General features: G+C 49.1%; 1 protein-coding gene across 8 annotated transcripts in view; it reads left to right on the top strand.

The window, feature by feature from the left end:
• Positions 1-18,224, top strand: part of Bcas3 (BCAS3 microtubule associated cell migration factor) — a 487,638-nt gene that overhangs the window by 464,545 nt on the left and 4,869 nt on the right. For 4 of the 8 annotated variants that reach the window (XM_027426382.2, XM_027426380.2, XM_027426384.2 and 1 more), the window contains one exon: positions 10,612-10,677. The exons of the other annotated variants lie outside the window; for them this stretch is intronic. In XM_027426382.2, coding sequence (XP_027282183.1) covers positions 10,612-10,677 — 66 coding nt within the window. The remainder of the gene's footprint in view (positions 1-10,611; positions 10,678-18,224) is intronic. 8 annotated transcript variants of the gene reach the window in all.

Here is an 18,224-nt window from a genome sequence, read left to right on the forward strand (position 1 = left end):
GTATCCCTGAGCTCATCCCCAGGATCATCCCTCATCCACCGCCACCTTCTTCACAGCCTCAAGGGCAGCATCGTCCACAGAGTAACTTGAACATAGCTGGCAGTGACCCATCTGCCAGACAGCTGAGGGACCCAGGAGAGCTTGTGATCTTAATAAGCAGGTTTGTGAAATTAAAAAGAATTTAAAGAAAAAGAAAGAGGAAATTAAAAGGGCATACCCCACAGGTCAACCCCCCCCCCTTTTTTTTTTCTTCTCCAGCAGTAGGATTCCATTTTCTTCCTCAAATGGTCCCCAAACAGGATTCCATTGGTTTTCTTTTGGCCATAGTAGATGAATGGGTTGTTTTGATTTGTTTTAATTTGTCCCCATTTTTCTAGGTCAGTAAGCAAATCAAATAAAAATTAACCAGTTTCCTTCTCTTGGGCTGAGATTCACTATCCATTTTTTTTTTTTTTCTGGCGAATATGTCCACCTGCTAGTACAACAAAGACAGGCCTGGCCAGGGGTGACCCCGAAAGGACAGTGCCTATAGATGAGAATTTCCAGCAAGTCACTCTGCCCATAACACCTCCCTCTTCTCTTTCCAACTCTTCTTCTCTTGGTGACTCATGGACACACAGATACGGTAGTACTGAGTGTTTGCCTCTGGTGGTACTCTGGTATACTAGATAAGTCAGGGCCTCAGGGCCTCCCCCAGGCACCTTCATGTTGCTGTCTCCTTATCAGCTTGTGCTGAGACCATCACAGAACTTGCTCTCCAGACCCCTGACACAGAGGCCATTTTATCGTGTTAACACTGTTAATGATGGGTTGGCTAGCACCAGGTATATAAATTGTTTAACAACCAGCGCTCCTAAGGGAAGCAAAAAACAACCCTCCCACACACAAACAGTTCCCTGACTTGTGGCTATCAGTAGTGTGAAAACTCCTATTATCATTGTTTATTTCAAACTATCAGCCTGTTGTCAGATAGGTCATTGGGTGCTTAAAAACATAACAGTTGGCTGGCTCCAGCGCCTCACCAAAAGGCACAGGACCATAGGAAAAATGAGCTGTCACACAAAAGAAAAGCCTACTATCCAAAGCAGGGAGGTGGAGAGCTTTTGGTTGAGAATATGAAATTTTGGGTAGGAACAGTGTGTTAAATCTATCACACCATATATTGCCTCTAGTAAATAAAAATGGCTAGGCAGATAGATATTAAATGTCCTCACCACCAAAAAACAGGTAAGTATGTGAGGTAACGTGTGTTAATTAGCTCTGTTTAGCCATTCCACGATGTATATGTGTTTCAAAACATCATGCTGTATATAATGGGAATATACATTTTTTAATTAAAAAGAAAAAAATTCTTTTGTTTTTTTGAGACGGGTTTCTCCGTAGCTTTGGAATCTATCCTGGAACTCACTCTGTAGACCAGGCTGGTCTCAAACTCAGAGATCCGCTTGCCTCTGCCTCCCGAGTGCTGGGAGTAAAGGCGTGTGTCACCACTGCCCGGCAAGAAAATCATTTTTAAAAGTGCTCTGCTAACCAGCAGCACTGTTCTTGCCCAGGAGCTGATGAGATACGCAAATCTGGTTGAGGAGGTAGCCTGTGCAAGTCTCTGGGCTTGATCCTGGGCAAGCCAAAGAAGGGGTAAGAGATGCAGAGCCCAGCCCTGGCCTATCAGCATCAGGACTTGTCTTTCTTCTTCCAGTAGTGGGGATTGAACCCAGAGCCTCACACATGCTAGGCAAGCCCTCTACCACTAAGCTATACCTCTTGCCCAGCATACAAATGCATATATCAAAAGTTTGAGAAGATCTGTTTAAAATGTGGTGAGCATGCAGTGCAGATGCCAGTTCAGCCTCTGTGGTGGCTGCTGGCCAGTCGGTCTGATTAGCTTACACGTGTGATTTGCAAGTCCAGCTGTGACATAACTGGCCCGGTTGCTTTCCTTCTGATCACCCAGCACCCTTCTTACCCATTACCCACTTGCTGTTCATTGAGCCTCCACACAGATGTGGTGCCCTACCACTGAGCTGCGCTGTGCAGTTTCTTGTGCCCTCTCATCTCTGCAGCAAACACCAATGCCTGGAACAGAGTCCAGCTTGAGGCAGATATGTAGCACCTGTCTACTGACTGAGGTCTGCACCCACCTGTGCACCAGCTGTTTACTGAGGTCTTTGTCTTTCTGGGTGCCTACTGTTTACTAAGGTCTGCAACCAGCTAGGTGCCAGTTGTGTACTGGCTGAGGTCTGCACCCACCTATGTACCTGAAGCTCCACACAGCCCCTGCTTGTTGATGAGGTTTCTGGCCCATCCCTTCTTTCAAAGATCACCGCCCCCCGCTCTCTGGTACTATCCCTACTATTTATTTAGTCCAGGCACTCAGTCTCGGCCTTGTCATCAGCCACCCTCCTTCTGCAGCCATACCGCTCCAATCCCTACCCCATTCTCCTCAAATCTCCTACCATACCGTCTAGTCTCACACTGTCAGAGAGTGGTTATCATTTGAGAAACCTGTCAACTTCCTACCATCCCAATTCTAAACATCCTCTTGCCAAAGAGGAGCACTATGTGTCCCCAGCCCACCACTCTCCTCCCTAGAGTCATCACTGGACATTTGGGGACCCCCAACTGGACCTGTGAGCCCTCCCAGGGCTGGTTTCATCCCTCTCTGGCTCTTGGTTCTGCTGCCTCTGGTGTCCCTTAGTCCCTTTTCTGGCTTTTCCTTTTCTTTCAGTATGTTTCTCGAGGCTCTTCCCTTCTCCCTCAGCACAAGGGAATCTCTACTTCTGTAGCTACAGTCATTATGGGTTAACTGATGACATCCGAGCTAGCCTCTCCTGATTTCCAGAACTGTCTACCCGTCACCTGCTGATAAATCCACACTTCCAGGAGCTCAACCTTGGCCTTAGCAATTCCTTCTCTAGGCGCACACCACTAGGTGTATACAAAGCCATCCTGGCTAGGCCACCCTCTCCCCAGACTCATCCCTACTTACTGCTTTTGAGCTAGTCCAGCTAAGTCCCTGGGACCCTGAACACATGTAAGATTCTCTGTGTATCCTTTTCCTGCCACCTGGAAGTATCTCCCTGAGCCCCCATCCTCTAAACCACCTTCCCCCAAAAGAACTCAACTAATTCCTGCTTAGCAGACATTCCTTTCAATATTGCCTTTTCTTAAAAAAAAAAAAAAGCATTTTTAAAATAAACAAAATATCAACTTATCCCAATTGTTTTGTATCTGGGTAAATATATAATTTAATACTCCCCTAAAAAGAGGATTTAAATAAACACTTGCGTGCACATGGAGTCCATTTTAAACTTTAACTCTGCCAGTCACTAGTTCAGACTTCTCATTCTTTCTTGCCTTCCCCAATACTTCACACCAAAAGCCCAAGCCTTGTGTATAGACCACAGCATCCCGGTTCAAGTATTGTGGACCTACAAGTAGCTCTCAAGGCCAAGAAGGCCTGTCTTTGCCAGGTGACATTCCAGTCTCCTTTCCAGTCCCTACTGAACTATCAGTGAAGGAGAGGTTCCATCCACCAGTCCCTTAACTCTGTCCAGAAAAGCTTAATCTTTTCCCCTCACTTTCTGCTGTAAATACATACTACATCATGACCCAGTTTCCCAAATGTTCAGGCTCTCACAGCACAGTGCCCCCGATGTTCAAGCTAACACTCTCTGGGCACACTGCTTTGATTTCATGATACTTGAGTGAATTGTGATTTGGAATTTGAAAGCCAAGGCTGTAGCTGATTCTGCTAGATCCTCTGCTATTCCCTATTCATATATTAGTGGCCCAGCAGTCAAGGCATTAAGATTATTTTCAGTTAACTTTTATTTATCGAAGGGACCGTGTTTTCAACTTATTAACATGAGAAGCATATTTTGAACATCACATAGTTTTTAGATGGTCAATTCATTAACACATGTCTATGATTTCCTATGCTTTGCAAAAGACAACTTTAATAAGGTCTGTGTGCATGTGGGGAGCACATACATGCTGCCAACTTTCACTGTAGGGCTGTAGAAAGTAAAGTCTCAAGAAATGGCAGCTGAGGCTAGAGAGATGGCTCAGTGGTTCAGAGTGTTGGATGCTCTTTCAGAATACCCAGGTTCAATTCCCAGCACTCATTCATGACTCACAACAGTCTGTGACTCTAGTTCCAGAAGATCTGATGCTCTCTTCTCATCTCTGAAAGCAACACACACACACACACAGTGCATAGACAGATACACGTGCAGGAAAAACATCCGTGCATACAAAAAGTAATGTTTTTAATTAGTAAATAAAAATAAATGGAAGCTTTTGTGAGGAGTTGGTTAAATGTGTTCAATAATCCTAGAAACAATATGTTGGAACCCAATCCTGCCATGAAGATTGGCAGTTTATAGCAAGATGTTGGTGTACATGTCTGTACATTCCAGAACTCAGAAGGTACAGGCAGAAGGTTCAGAAGTTCAAGGTAATTCTCTGATACATAGTGAGTTCAGGGCCCACCTGGGCTACTTGAAATCTTGTCTCAAAGAGAGGTGGAGGGCTATAGAGATGGCTCAGTGGTTAACAGTATTTGCTGGTGTTGTAGAGCATGCAGGTTCAGTCCTCAGCACCCACATGGTGACTAATAACCACCTGTAAATCCCAGTTCCTGGGGATCCCAACACTCTCTTCTGGCCTCTGTGTTCACCAGGCGTTTGTGTGGTGCACATACATTCATGCAGGCAACACTCATACATGAGATAAAAATAAATAAAATCTCTTTAAAATGAGGAATTGGCCCGATGGTGGTGGTGGCACACACTTTTAATCCTACCACTCAGGAGGCAGAGGCAGGCGGATCTCTGCGAGTTCTAGGCCATTCTGGTCTACTGAGCAAGTTCCAGGATAGCCTCCAAAGCTACAGAGAAACCCTGTCTGAAAAAAAAATGGAATTTTTAGAATCCCCCACCCCTCATACCTCAAATGAAAAAGTTACAACTCAGGAGAATATTGTGTCCTGAAGAAAGAACTCTGCTGGCCATGTAGGAGCCAGCAGCATGTCCTATGGGTCCCTCATGTTCCTTTGCCAGGTCTGTGGTTTTCTCTCTTCTTTTTTTTTCCTTTTTTAAAGGGAGAGACAAATATTGGGACTCAAAGTTCAGAAGTCTCAGTGCATGTTCTCATGGCTCTGTTGTTCCTAGGCCATGGTGAAGCAGAGCTTCATGGCAGAGAACAAGGGTGCTCGCTCACCTGGTGGTAGATGGGGACAGGGAGAGCCAATGCAGGGTTTGGGGAGAAGTCTCGGTGGACCAAGTGTTTGTCATGTAAACATGAAGAGTAGAATGCAGATCCCCAAAACCCAGGACTACTAAACTAGTCATATTGAGAGACCCTGCCTCAAAGAATAAATAGTGATTTAGGGAAGACTCTTGACATCAATCTTGGGCTTCCATGAGCATTTACACACACACACACACATGCCTGCACACACACAACCATGCACACAAACATACCAGACACACTCATAAACATGCAAGTAAAAGAAAAGAGACGGCACTGAGATATGTCTAAGTGAAGGTTGGGCCCTTCTCTAGTCCCAGGTTAGCCAATGATGCTGCCTTTACAAAGCTAGAATGGCTCATCACCCCAACTGTCACATGCACTACCATGCCGGGCTGCTCTGAGGTCTCATGTGATCTTCCTGTCTCCTTCAACCCCTCTGAATTTCAATGGTGTTGACTCCAGGTACCTTGGGAAAGGTTCCCATCTTCATCCTCTTTGCTAAGAACATCTTACATTACTTTATTTTTTATTTAAAGAGCGAGGTGCATGTAGAAAGGTCAGGGGGGAACTTGCAGAAGTCAGTTCTCTCCTTCCACCGTCTGGGTCCCAGGGATTGAGCTCAGGTTATTCAGTCCTTCACCCAGTGATCTGTCTCTCCAGCCCTCCCCTTGGTCTCTTGAGAACGTCAGTATCCCTCCTCCCCATGAAACCAAATGTAGCAGCCCATGATACTCTGTCTCCAGCTTTTTCTTACTTTCCCTGTCCATCTCCTCATCCTCCTGGCCTCCCTTCTCCAGATGGAAGAGTGATCCATCCAACCCAACATTCTCTACACTGGGTCTCCCTCTCTTACCAAGGACTCTGAGCATCTCTGATTAGTGCCCCTCCTTGCCTGTTTCCCCTCAGCAACAGGCTCCTGGGGAAATGCCACCATCATCAAGATAATTGCTCAGGTATCTGGACCTTCTCCTCTGCTTTGTCTATGTGGACCCTGGGTTTTTCCTTCTATAGTATTTACGGGGGAAAAAAAAAAGAATTTTTTCAATGTCTTTTCTGAATGTCCTCTTTGGTGGCCCCACACACCCTGTCTGTGGTTGCAATAGCAGACTGGCTCTCTAAGCATCTATCACAACTCTCACCTGACTAGGGGAGAATTGGTGAGCAACAATTCCTATCTTGGATTTGATGAAAGCCCGGGGGAGGTGATGGCACTGTGCTGTGGTCTGTTCCTCTCTTGGTTCCATCCCCAGCTCCCACCAGGACCTGTTAGTAACTAAAGTAAGCAGAGTTCAGGCTTCTCTCCTAGCCCCAGGGTGTGGTCTCTCTAGAATGCTGTATATATTAGTCACTTTTCTCATTGCTGCAACAGAACAGTTGACAGAGGCAGCTAAAGGCAAGAAGGATTTATTTGGGCTCATGGTTAAGGAAGGGATGCCATCCATCACGGTGGGAAGGTGTGGTGATAGGAGCATTAGGTAGCTGGTAACATTACATTCAGAGTCAGGAAGGAGACAGAGAGATGGATGCTGATGCTCAACTGCGTTCCCCTTTTTATTCAGTCTGGAACTCCACATCATGGGAAGGTTCCCTCCTCAATTAAACCTACCTGGCTATGCCCTGACAGACATACCCAGAGGGAATCTAGGTGACTTTAAAACTGTCAGTTTGCCGGGCGTTGGTGGTGCATGCCTTTAATCCCAGCACTCGGGAGGCAGAGGCAGGCGGATCTCTATGAGTTCGAGACCAGCCTGGTCTACAAGAGCTAGTTCCAGGACAGTCTCCAAAGCCACAGAGAAACCCTGCCTCAAAAAAACAAAAACAAAAACAAAAAAACTGTCTGTTCATAAAATTAATTATCACACTGTATTGGTTTTCTGACTGCTGAAAAAAGAAAAAAAACAGGAGAACTTTAAAAAAGAGAGAGAGATTTATTTTGGCTCATGATTTTGGAGGGGTCAGTCCATGGTTGCTTGGGCAGAACATCTTGGTGGCCAGAGTGTATGGTAGAGAAGCTCCTTGACCTCATAGAGGGCAGAAAAGCAGAATGAATCACTTCCTGTAGCTAGGACCCACCTCCCAAAATAGCACCACCAGCTGGGGACCAAGCGTCCAAAATGTGAGCCTCCATGGGACACTTTGTGTACAAGCCACAACAGATCTAATAACAAAACTGCACTTTCCATCCACAGATGTCCTGATTGCTAAGGGCAAGAGAAGAGAATAGCTCCCAGAGGCCAGAGCCTGTCCCACCAGGAGGTCCTAAGCAGCCCTGCACAGTGGGGAAGAACTACTGTGGGATTGTGGGTGACTGCAGCCCCAAGAGTAGCACTATGGGTGTTGCTATTTGTGTCTCAGCACAGTGTCCTAGCGCCTATTCCTAGCTATTTTCCACCAGGAGCAAAGGCCAAGTCTTGAGAGTCCCTTCAGCTCCCAATGCCAGCTGCTGCTACTGGGAACAACACTGTTTTTCTTCTGGTGAGATTTGGATCCAAGAAATGGAAGAAAGCATGTGGCCCCGGGCCTTTCTCCCTCTGGGTTTAATTTTCTCATGTCTTAGGAGTAAAACAGGAAATACTAGGAACACTTGCTTCCCATCCTCATGGCAAACAGACCCTGGACACTGTACTTAGTAGTCTGTATCACCCCATCACTCAAAACAGGGCTTAAGGGACTTCATCTGCTATGTAAATGTCCTCATCACAAATCTGCCAGGTTGTTAGATATTTCTCTCTTCAGCTTCCAAAGCAAGAGATAAGTCTGGCAGTGGTGGCACACACCTTTAATCCCACATTCAGGAGGCAGAGGCAGGTAGATCTCAGTGAGTTCAAAGCCAGCCTGGTCTATAAATCAAGTTCCAGGATAGCCTGGGCTGTTAAACAGAGAAAGCCTATCTCAACACACACACACACACACACACACACACACACACACACACACACACACACACACACACAGGAGGCACTGGAGGGTTGGGGACATAGCTCACTGGTAGAGTACTGGTCTACCATGCATAGGGTTCTGAGTTCAATCTCCAACATCATCAAGGAAAACATTATTTCTAAAGTAAGAGTGTCCAGTTCTGACCATCTTACCAGTCTCACCCATTCAGAATGTGACCCACTTTTATTCAAAAAAAGGAAACTTCCATAATGGAAGGGGACCCCATTCTCAGAGAGGCTGAGGTCACTTCCCTACTTAGAAAATGCCAGCTGTCTTCATAGCCTGACCCAGGTTCTTGCCATGGTTTCTAAATGTCTTACAGGCCTTCCCTGCCTCTTTCTCTTCCTGACCCACCTTCCTCATCCCACTTCAGAGTCTCCCCTCAGCATCCTGTAAGCATGTGACTGCAGCTCTCCAGTCTGAAGTACACCATCCTTCTGCACAGTCATTTTTTTTTAGACCAAACTTATAGGCTCCCTCTCCAGCTCACTTCCTTGACCACATGTGTCTTCCTGAAAACCTCTCTGTACCAGCTGCATTTGGGGTTGGCTGGGTAAGAGGTGTTTATTGACTTTCCCATTAATGAGCTAGGGGTAACATCCTTCTACACGCTACCTGGGGAAAGACCAGCTCCGTGGGTCCTTCTGCCCCTCCCTTATCCGCAGTGCCATGAGTGCATCTTGACCCAATTCTTGTTCCTTGGACTTAATCTGATTCATCTTTGTTACCTTTAACCACCAGTTCTCCTTGCCCTGCATGCAGCCCTGGGATGAATGCCAAGCTGAGCCTCAGTTAATGTTTGTTGAATGACTGATTGGGTTTTTGTGGCCTCTGAGAGGTAAATGAGAGGCAGCCAAAGCCGTGGGAATAATTATCTTGCTTAAAAGACGCACTTGTTAGTTCCAGGCCAAGTCTTAGAACTGATTCCAGTGAGGTTGCTTTCTTTGTCCCTCTCTTCTGCCCCCTCTGGAGCTGCAGCCAGAGGAAGAACCGCAGTGAGAATCCAGGGCTAATAAATTTCTTCTGCAAATGTCCTGTTTGCCCATGGCATGGCATGCTGATTCTTGTCACCAAAGAGGAAGTGCCAGTGTGGCCTCTTTGGTGACTCTTCAGTGTACCCTTTCCACATGTTGCCCCCAAGGAAAGGGACTGTGGAGCATGTGCAGGCTTGGGCCCAGGGTGGAGGGCTGCAGGACTGTTGTCAGGGGCCTTCCCTGAATCATTACAACGGGTAGATAGTTAACCCAAGGGAGGATTCTTCTTGGTCCCTCCTCTGCCAGAGACGTCACCTTTAATCACTGGCCCTCGTGTAAAGTGTGAGGTCCCAGCAAGGCAGAGTGCCGCTACAGGGGAGAGATGCCCACCTCCTCTTCTGCCCCAGCTTCTCAGATGGTAAGAGACCATAAGCTAGGAAATAGGTACATCCACAGAAAATGAAGGGCAGAGATGACCCTTGATGGCATTAAACATGAGGCATTTTGGATTGCCATAGCAAATACAGCAGACAGGGCTCCAGCTTTGGGTGACTGTCTTGCTGTCTGCTCTTCCTGCACTATCGCTGGCCTCAGGAACCTGAAGGTCCCACTGCCTGAGACAATTTTAAGTCTGCTGCCTGAACCCTGCAGTTTTCATAGTTATCTCTGTCCCCATCCCCCACATCGTCCTTGTTATTGTAGCTCAGTGCTTTCAGTTCACCCCTCTGCATTTAATCAAGTTTGGGGAGACTCACCTTCCAGTCACTTCATCTATTCTGTGCCCTTGCCTCCCCGTACCCATTATATTGGCACATTTCCTATGTCTCTAGGCCTCCGCTGTCCATGCCAGCATGTTGTCTCCCACTCACGTGTGTGAGTGTGTGGTGCTGGCCTCAGGGTGGCTGGGGGAACATGAATCAAGCCTCTGTAACCACGCCTCCATGGAGCTGGACTAGTCCTTGGAAGATTTAGGGCTTCTTTGGTTTCATACTTTATTCATTTCTAAGCCACCAAGAGCTGACTCTGAGGATACAGGGCTACCTCTGAACATGAGTCCACAGGCCCTCCCAAAGAAGCCAAGTGTCAAGCAGCTTTGAATATCATGCCTGTTGTCTAAATCCATGGGACCATGGGAAGAATATCCAAGGAACCATCCAAAACCCTGGGCCTACGTCCTCATCCTTCCATCCCCAGCCCCCGAAACAGGCAGGAATAGAGGAACTCAGTCCATGGAGACTGAGGAGGAAGAAGGAAGGGATAGGGATCTCGAGAAATTGAGATGTGCTGGACCTTGAAACAGACCACAGAATTCTCCCCTGCAAAGCTATCAGTGGTCAAACCAGATTTTGATATCCACTCAGTTTGATCTCAGCTCTTGTTGGACTCTTAGAAGGTCAGTCCATTGTATGATCATCTTTAAAGAACTATTTTATTTCCAATGCAGACACAGCCCTTGACGTAGCAGTCAAAAACAGCACCCCCGAGAGACACATGGCTGTGAAGTGTTTGGGTATGTAACCTCCTGTCTTTGCCTACACAGAAGGCTTGGTCCCACTGCTCTTTATATCCCTCACATGGGTGTCTCCCCTCCCCTGGAGCTCAGACTTCAGGATGCACTGGAGGTCAGCTACGACAGGAGGTCTCTTCTGCAGGGGACTGGTTTGGGACAGGGAGTGGTGGCCATCTTCCACCCAACAAGAGTTTCTTTGAGCGCCACTCCCTGCCCCCCACTCTGAAGATGGAAGTCAAATTTTGGGACTCTGCTGTGCAGAGCAGAGCAGAGAGGTCACTGGGCTCTAATGCATTTACCATTGACTGCCCCTCTTGTAGTGCGTCTATTAGTGAGTAATTTGATTTGTACCTATTCATTTGCAGTCCCTGCAGGAGCCTGGAGCTGGCCCCTAGTATAATTGGTGCTGTCTCTATTTTTACATCATTAGATTAGCCCCGACTCCTGGCCACTTGTTGTCTGCGCTTGTCTGTCCATTTATACAACCTAATGTAACACAAAATTCATTACTGATCACATTACTTTCAACTCTGAAGCCAGCCTTGTGATAAACATTTGGTTAACCCCTTCCTACCCACAGGAAGGCTGGCAGAACAAATGCACTTCTGCTCGACAGGCAAATCAATATCTTAATACACCAAAGTGGAATTGCATTTCTAGATTTGTTATCCCTCCTGGTGGAGCAAATGGAAAGGCTCACCCAAGCCAGCTGAATTGAATAATGAATAGGGCCCGGCACCAGCAGCCTGTCTGTGAGACCAGCACAAAGGCAGAGCCACATCAGCCCAGTCAGGGAAGGGTGGCACCACTGTAGTGTAAGTGAACCCCTCCCCTCCCTCCCTCCCCCCCCCTCCCCGGGCGCCACCAGCCGTGGCGCAGGCGCACAGGTTCTGCAGCACAAGTTGAGACCATGACTGGGGCCACAGAGGTCTCATGTTGATGCATGTCTTTTGTCAGAATTAGCATGGGACCACTGGACAGGGAGTTGGGTCAGTTTCCTTAAAACTTTACTCATCGATGGAGGGGCTCCCAAGCATGTGGTCCTAACCTAAATGCCATCCAAAAATTCAATTGACCACCAAGGCCAGGTTTACATTTGGCAGCAAGTACAAAAAGTCTGGGATTGGTAGAGTCCTACCTGTCCTCCAGGTGAGCACTGTGCAGCCCACAGATGCCACGTGTGCCTGTGCATGGTTCTAGTTGTTTGTGAGCAGTTAGTGAGTGAGCCTTTCATACGGGCACTAACCAAGAGTTTTCAAGAGATCTCAGCACAGCTTCATTTTTGTTTGTTTTGTTTTGTTTTGTTTTTCGAGACAGGGTTTCTCTGTGTAGCTTTGGAGCTTATCACACAGCTTTGTTTTTAAAGCTAGAAGTTTCTGCACAGCCCCAACCCTTGTCACCCCCTCCCCAACTTCCACTTGTCTCTGGGTTGCATCCACACCCACAACAAGTCATTAACTCACAGGACAGTTTGTTTCAAAGGGGGAAAAAAATAACTCCGCTTATTAAGAACTGCTCATAAAGCCACACCATAATGATGAGAAATATCGGCATGGAGGAAACAGAATGGAACCCATTACCGTGAAAGTCATAAATCCCCAAGTAAAAAGACACCATAAACTGAAGATGCTCTGGTGGGAAGGGAGGCTGGGAGAGCAGCCATCCCTGGAGCTTGGCCGTGGGGAGCCTGGAAAAGAAGATGCCCTGAGGGTATGGTATAGAACAGGGCAATCTTCCTCAAATCCTGCTGTTCCAAGCTCTTAGATGAAGGCCCGAGGCATTCCTTTCATGGCTCAGACATCACTCTTGCTCTCATCTGGTAGACTGATGCCTCCTTTGTATATGAGGGCAGGGAGAGCTGGGAAAGGGGCACCCCTGTGCAACAGTCCTGAGGTCACAGAGTGAGGGCTAGCAAGTGTCTGAAAGTGCCTTCCTCAACCTACCCTGGGCTTTAGGGCCAGTGTACAGAGTGGGGGGGTCTCTTGACCTCAGAATGGGATGACCTCAGAATCACCACTCTCAAGAACTTCCTAGCATAAGGGGCTACAAATAAGGGGTAGTACAGTTTAGAGGTCATCCCATAAAGTGGAAGGAGATTGGCATCACTGAGGTTAGCCAGCCACAGTGTCTGCCTCCTCAGGGCTAGGGAAGAGCCTCACAGAAGAATGGTAAACCCACCAGCCCTCAGTGTGGACTTGTTTAGCCACAGGCCTGCAGTTTTGTCCTCTCTGGTGGGTAGACAGCATGGGGGGAGGAGGAGGGCACCCTGTGTATCACATACCTGATGCTAGCCCCAGACCATATGTTCTAGAAAGTAGATAAGGGGAGCAGAGCACAGTGGCACATACCTTAGTTCAAGCTCCTCAAGAGGCTGAGGTGGAAGGATCTCTTAAACCCCGTAGTACAAGACCAGCCTGTATAACACAGTGAGAGCCTGTGAAGAAGGAACAGAGGGAGGGAACAAAGGAAGGAAAGGGGGGAGGAAGAATAAAGACAAACAGATGGGGGGGGGTAAGTCTTTGCCCTCTCAGACTAGAACAGGCCAGCCTCAGGAAAGAGGGTTAGTCTGCTGGTGGAACAAGAAGCTGATTTCTTAGCCCTGATGGAAAGGAGGGGGTAAAGCCACCTCTTACCAAAATCTTCCGCTGCGTCGCAGAGAATTTAATTACACTTGGACATTTAAATGAGAACCAGATGTGGCTCCAGCCCCCACCGGTCAACAGTGTTCAAAGCGTAGCATCTCTCCTGTGGTCTGCAAGCTCTGTGCTATCTCATAAGGCTGGAGGCTAGCCCAGAAAGTACCCTGTCTGACAGCTTAGGCTGGGGCCTCCAGGCCTCGTAGCTGGACTTGAGGAGGCAGGCTGGTCAGCACCAGCTGCCGAGCACCTGGTTCCCACCAAGTGTATCCTGTTTAGGACTGTGTGGGATGGAACACACATGTCCAGTTCATGAGACTCCACCTAACCCCTCATTAGGTCCCACACCAAGAAGTCATCCCATAGCACAGGGCCCGGCCTCCTCCATCCCCAAAGATATGTCTCTGTGCTGCTCAACTCTGAGTCAGCCTTAAATGGCATCTACCAAGGCTCCGAACCCGGTCCTAGAAAGAGCACTTCTGCTTCTCTCTGGGTGAGATGTCTGCTCCAGGTCCTTCAACCCTCTGAAGGTAGCAGGTGTCCCTGACAAGTACTGTGCTTCTCAGGGACCCTTCTATCTCCCTCCTGAGAGCCTCGCACACCCATCACAGCACCATGCACACTGTCCCTCATGGTCTGCAGATGCAAGTGACTTGCCCAGGTTATTCAGCACTCTGTGACAGCACTAGAGCCAGAGCGATGTCCCTCCCATGACCCTCTTCCTTGTGGCTTTCTGTAGGGAGCTCAGTCAGGGCTAACTGAAGCTTGGCTTTAGCTTTTGCCTCAGAGGAAAAAGTGTGGGCCAGGACAACTCTGCCTTTTCTGTCCCCTCACATAGTCTTCTGTGACAGAATGGATTCAGCCTTCATCAGGATTTAGAGTTACTTTAATATGATGGGTGCTGGGGGCGGGGGTGGGAATTCACTGAGTGGTGAAGGATGTGGTATGAGTTACTGGTCCTTCTGTCTTATCCTTGGAAGCTAAGACTTAGGGAGATTCAGATGGTGTGGTTTTCCTGGGAATTGGGTACTGCATCCCTGATGGTGCAAGACTTTCCCTTCATGGGTGGGTAGACTCCAGCCCCCAATAGATCAGTGGGTCTCCTGACTAGACCCCACCCATCAACCTGATGCTGCTCTTCAGCACTTCAAAGGCTGTACAGGAGATGTGGGGCCATGCTGTAATCAGGGCTGCCTGGAACTCCAGTGCCCCGCCCCCACCACAAGCGTATACACACATGCATACACAGACTCATTTAGTCAGCTCTAGCAGCGAGGCTAGAGACCATGTGGCCACAAGACAAGATGGAACTCTACAAGAGGCCTCCTTCTGAGAACTCCTCCCCCGCTGAGCTTCTCACCCTCCCCTTCACACCCCTGCTTTATTCTCCTTCCTCTGGCTTTCCAATGTACCTATCTCCTGTCACCGTGTGCCCCTCTCCCATGGACCCACCAGGGCTTCAGCTGCCTCCAGGCCCCTATGCAGTGGTGTTGGTACCACACTAGCCTGCTGTTGAGAACTGAATTCTCAGGGGCTCTTTGCCAGGTTTCTGGGTAGAAGCTAGAGCTAAGGGTTTCTGCTGGTCCATCTGTCTCCCTGAGTATTGCCCCTTCCTAGTACTGGCCACCACTGTCACTATCTAAAGACTGTGGGTACCCAGGAGCATCTAAGTTCTCTTGGGCCTCAGGTCTCTCTCCACAGTAGCAACTGAGGCTCTTAGTCACCATGCATGGCCCTGTGGTCAAGGCTCCCCGAGCTGAAAACACCTGAGATCTGCCCTCACCGCTGGCAGCTGATGGCTGGGGGACAGGATAGGCCATATATATAGGCTTAGCCTCATTCTCTCATGATGGTCTGTGTCTCATTGGGCATCTGAGTCAGGGCAAAGCTGAGCAAAGAGAAAGGCAAGTGTGTTCATGGGAGTCCTGAGGGTTGACCTGGCCAGGAAGGAGACTTCTGTTGCTCCAGGCAGCTGCACTCCGAAAGCACTCAGGGCGCCAGGCTGTGTGTAGTAAGACACCAGAAGACTGGCGTCAGCCAGCCAGGGATCTGGGTTCAGACATAGGTGTTAAGCCCCGGAGATAAGAGCAGGCCAGAGCTAGCCCTGCTTTTCGTCTCCAAACCAGGATTCCTATGATCTGAATAGGTGGAGCCTTTTCAACCTTAGCCTTGCAGCTTTGAGAAGGCGAGCCTGGCAAGTTCCGAAGACCCTGCTGGAGGAGAAAGGTGACTCTGGTCTCCGTCTCCACTAGCCCTCAGCCCCCAGCCCTTCCAGACCTCACCAGGATGAGAAGCCCATGACTGTTAGCATCTTTGCAAGCTTAGAAGGCTGATGGGAAGGAAGGCTGGAGAGGGCGTAGAGGGAAGGTCCAGAGGAGCCAGGCAGCCTCAGAGCAGGAAGCTATGTTAAGTGCAAAGGAAAGCTGTTTCTTTTAACTACTGTACTTTTATCCTCCTCAAAAAGGGGCCCTGGTGGTCAAGACTGACTCCAGCCCAGAGTGTGGTCTCTGATGGTGCTGTCACAGTTTAGTAACAATCTCAGCCAACACCATCTATGTCCCCACTGAACAAGCTTCTACCCCCTCAGCTACCTTCTAAGAGAACAGCAGTTTACAGGCCTTGAACTCGATAAGACAAATAACTCCTCACCATGTCTGCCAGGTCCAGCCACCTCCCAGATTTCATCAGGGCCAGTTGTCCAGATCTCAGCCCCAGGAAGTATTCAAGCCTCCCATCTCCCCATGTCTCTGTCTGTCTGTCTGTCTGTCTGTCTGTCTGTCTGTCTGTCTCTCTCTCTCTCTCTCTCTCCTCCCCCTTCCTTTTTCCCTCTCTTCCTTTTTGTACTGTTTTGCCTAGCTAGTTCCAGCGCTGCCCCCCCCTTCCCCTGCCCCAACCCCGGTGTGCAAGCTTCTTGCTAACAAAATGGCAAATGGCTTGCTTGGGACAAACCCCATCTGAACCAGTTTGCTAAACTTGTAACTATCCTGTGGTCGGTCATCTGGTCTGCTCACTTTTATCCCTTTAAGGGAAAATGCTGGTCCCTCTGACTTCTTAATGAGGGGACACCCCATCCCCCCCCCACCCAACATACACCTGCCTGTCCACCCAAGAACCCTCAAGCAGAAGGAACTGAGAACTGTTTTGTTTTTTACAAATCTTTCCTGCACCAGGCACTGGGTGAAACAGGGCACTTGCCTGCCTTCTCTGTATCCATTCACTGCCCTGAGCTCCCACCAAGCTCACCCCAAGCAGGGGGTCTTAACCACAGCCCCCACTAATGTGGGAGAGTAGGGAGGTAGATGCAGGAGGAAGAAAAATCAATGCATGTCAACAGGGTTAGGGATTTATTCTCCATCTTGGGAGAGGGTGTTTGGAAAGAGGCAAGGAAGGAAATGAAAAGCTGTAAACACGAATCTGCCATCTTCCTCCCTGGACCATCTCTTGATTAAAAAGACTCTTTGCCCAGGCTCCAGTGCAGGCAGAGCTAGTGGGGGCTTGGGTGGCACGGCCACCTGCTGCGGGGTGAGGGGAGGAGGCTAAAGAGGGCCCTGACGTCCTGGGGATAATCACAGTGACTAATTCGATTGCAGCAATAATAGTAACTCACATTTGCTGACTGGAAGCTTTAAGCACTTTGGGATGTGCTCTACATGCATTATTTAATTTCATTCCAGCGGCCAGGCTCTGAAACAGACATTGTTATCCTCATGCTCAGGAACCCAGGGCACCTGCCCAAAGTCGCCAGGAAGCAGGTGGCCAGAGCCTGTGCTCTTAAAGGCAACCCTAGACTGCTTCCTCCATCCCAGGTAGATGGGCCTACCTACCCACCTGCCTTTCCCTCAGGCTGAAGTTCTGAGTCAGACAGTTAGGGGAGATGTAGCCCTCTTCACCACAGGAAGTGGCCAGAACCTCAGTAGGGGCAGACTCCTCCTCCCACCAGGTCTAATCCCACTCCCACTGGGCAGCTTGGGTGGTTAGTTTAGGACCAGGGTATGTGGCTACAGCCAGGACCTAATAAAAGTGCTCCACTAATCCCTTTAATGAGCAGCATCTTGGCACTCATGAGCACAGAGCAAGACTGGCTGAGGCAGGCAGGAGCTGGGGCCCTCTATCCTTTTGTGGTGGCCGAAGTTCCAGGACTGCCCCAAGGCTGAGCCTGGGCCCCCAGGTACCCTCTTCCAAACACGAACAGCACTGCCTTTGCAAGTCCAAGGGGGTCCTTCGGATCCTGGGGACCGGGGCTCCGCATAGCTCCACACCAGCCAGGGCCCTCAGACTTCAGGTAGTCAGACCTGAAGAATGCCCAGCCCAAAGCAGAGTTCACTTTTGGCCTTTTGCGGGAACCCTCTTCCTACTAAGGCTGCCACAGCTGTGGCCAAGTCTCACTAAGGCCTAGTGTCCTCAGTGTCCCCCTCCCTCCCCAGAGGACGGGGAGCCGGACCTCATGATGCTCAGTATAGTAACTGATGCATGAAAAGTCATGCCATCATCCCAACACCGTTCCCCTCATCGGCTCCCAGAGCCATGGCACAGCAACTCATGCTTGGCCAAGGGACTGTACCCACTGCGTAGGATGAGGAACAGGGGCAGCTGTGCCTGTCTCCTCACAGAAATCGAGTATGATGGCCTCTCCCTGTATGTACCTCTGCAGATGCTCCCAGGTAACCGGAGTCCTTCTGAGAGGCCAGCCACCTCTCTTTGCCCTGAGATGCCTTAGGAGTTTGATAGGCACCATGTGGAAGTGGGGGATGGGGGTGGTGAGTAACATAAAGACAAGGCCTCCTCCTCTTTAGGTTTATTTATTTTGTGAGAGCAGAAGCCTCTCCCTCCCCATTGCTGCCCCTGCTGTCCTCTCCTGTTCCCTGTGGCCTGCCCATCCCAACCTGTGCCATTGGGGGATCAGCTATAGTA

Source organism: Cricetulus griseus, chromosome 7 (genome assembly GCF_003668045.3).
Source record: "Cricetulus griseus strain 17A/GY chromosome 7, alternate assembly CriGri-PICRH-1.0, whole genome shotgun sequence".
NCBI lineage: Eukaryota > Metazoa > Chordata > Mammalia > Rodentia > Cricetidae > Cricetulus > Cricetulus griseus.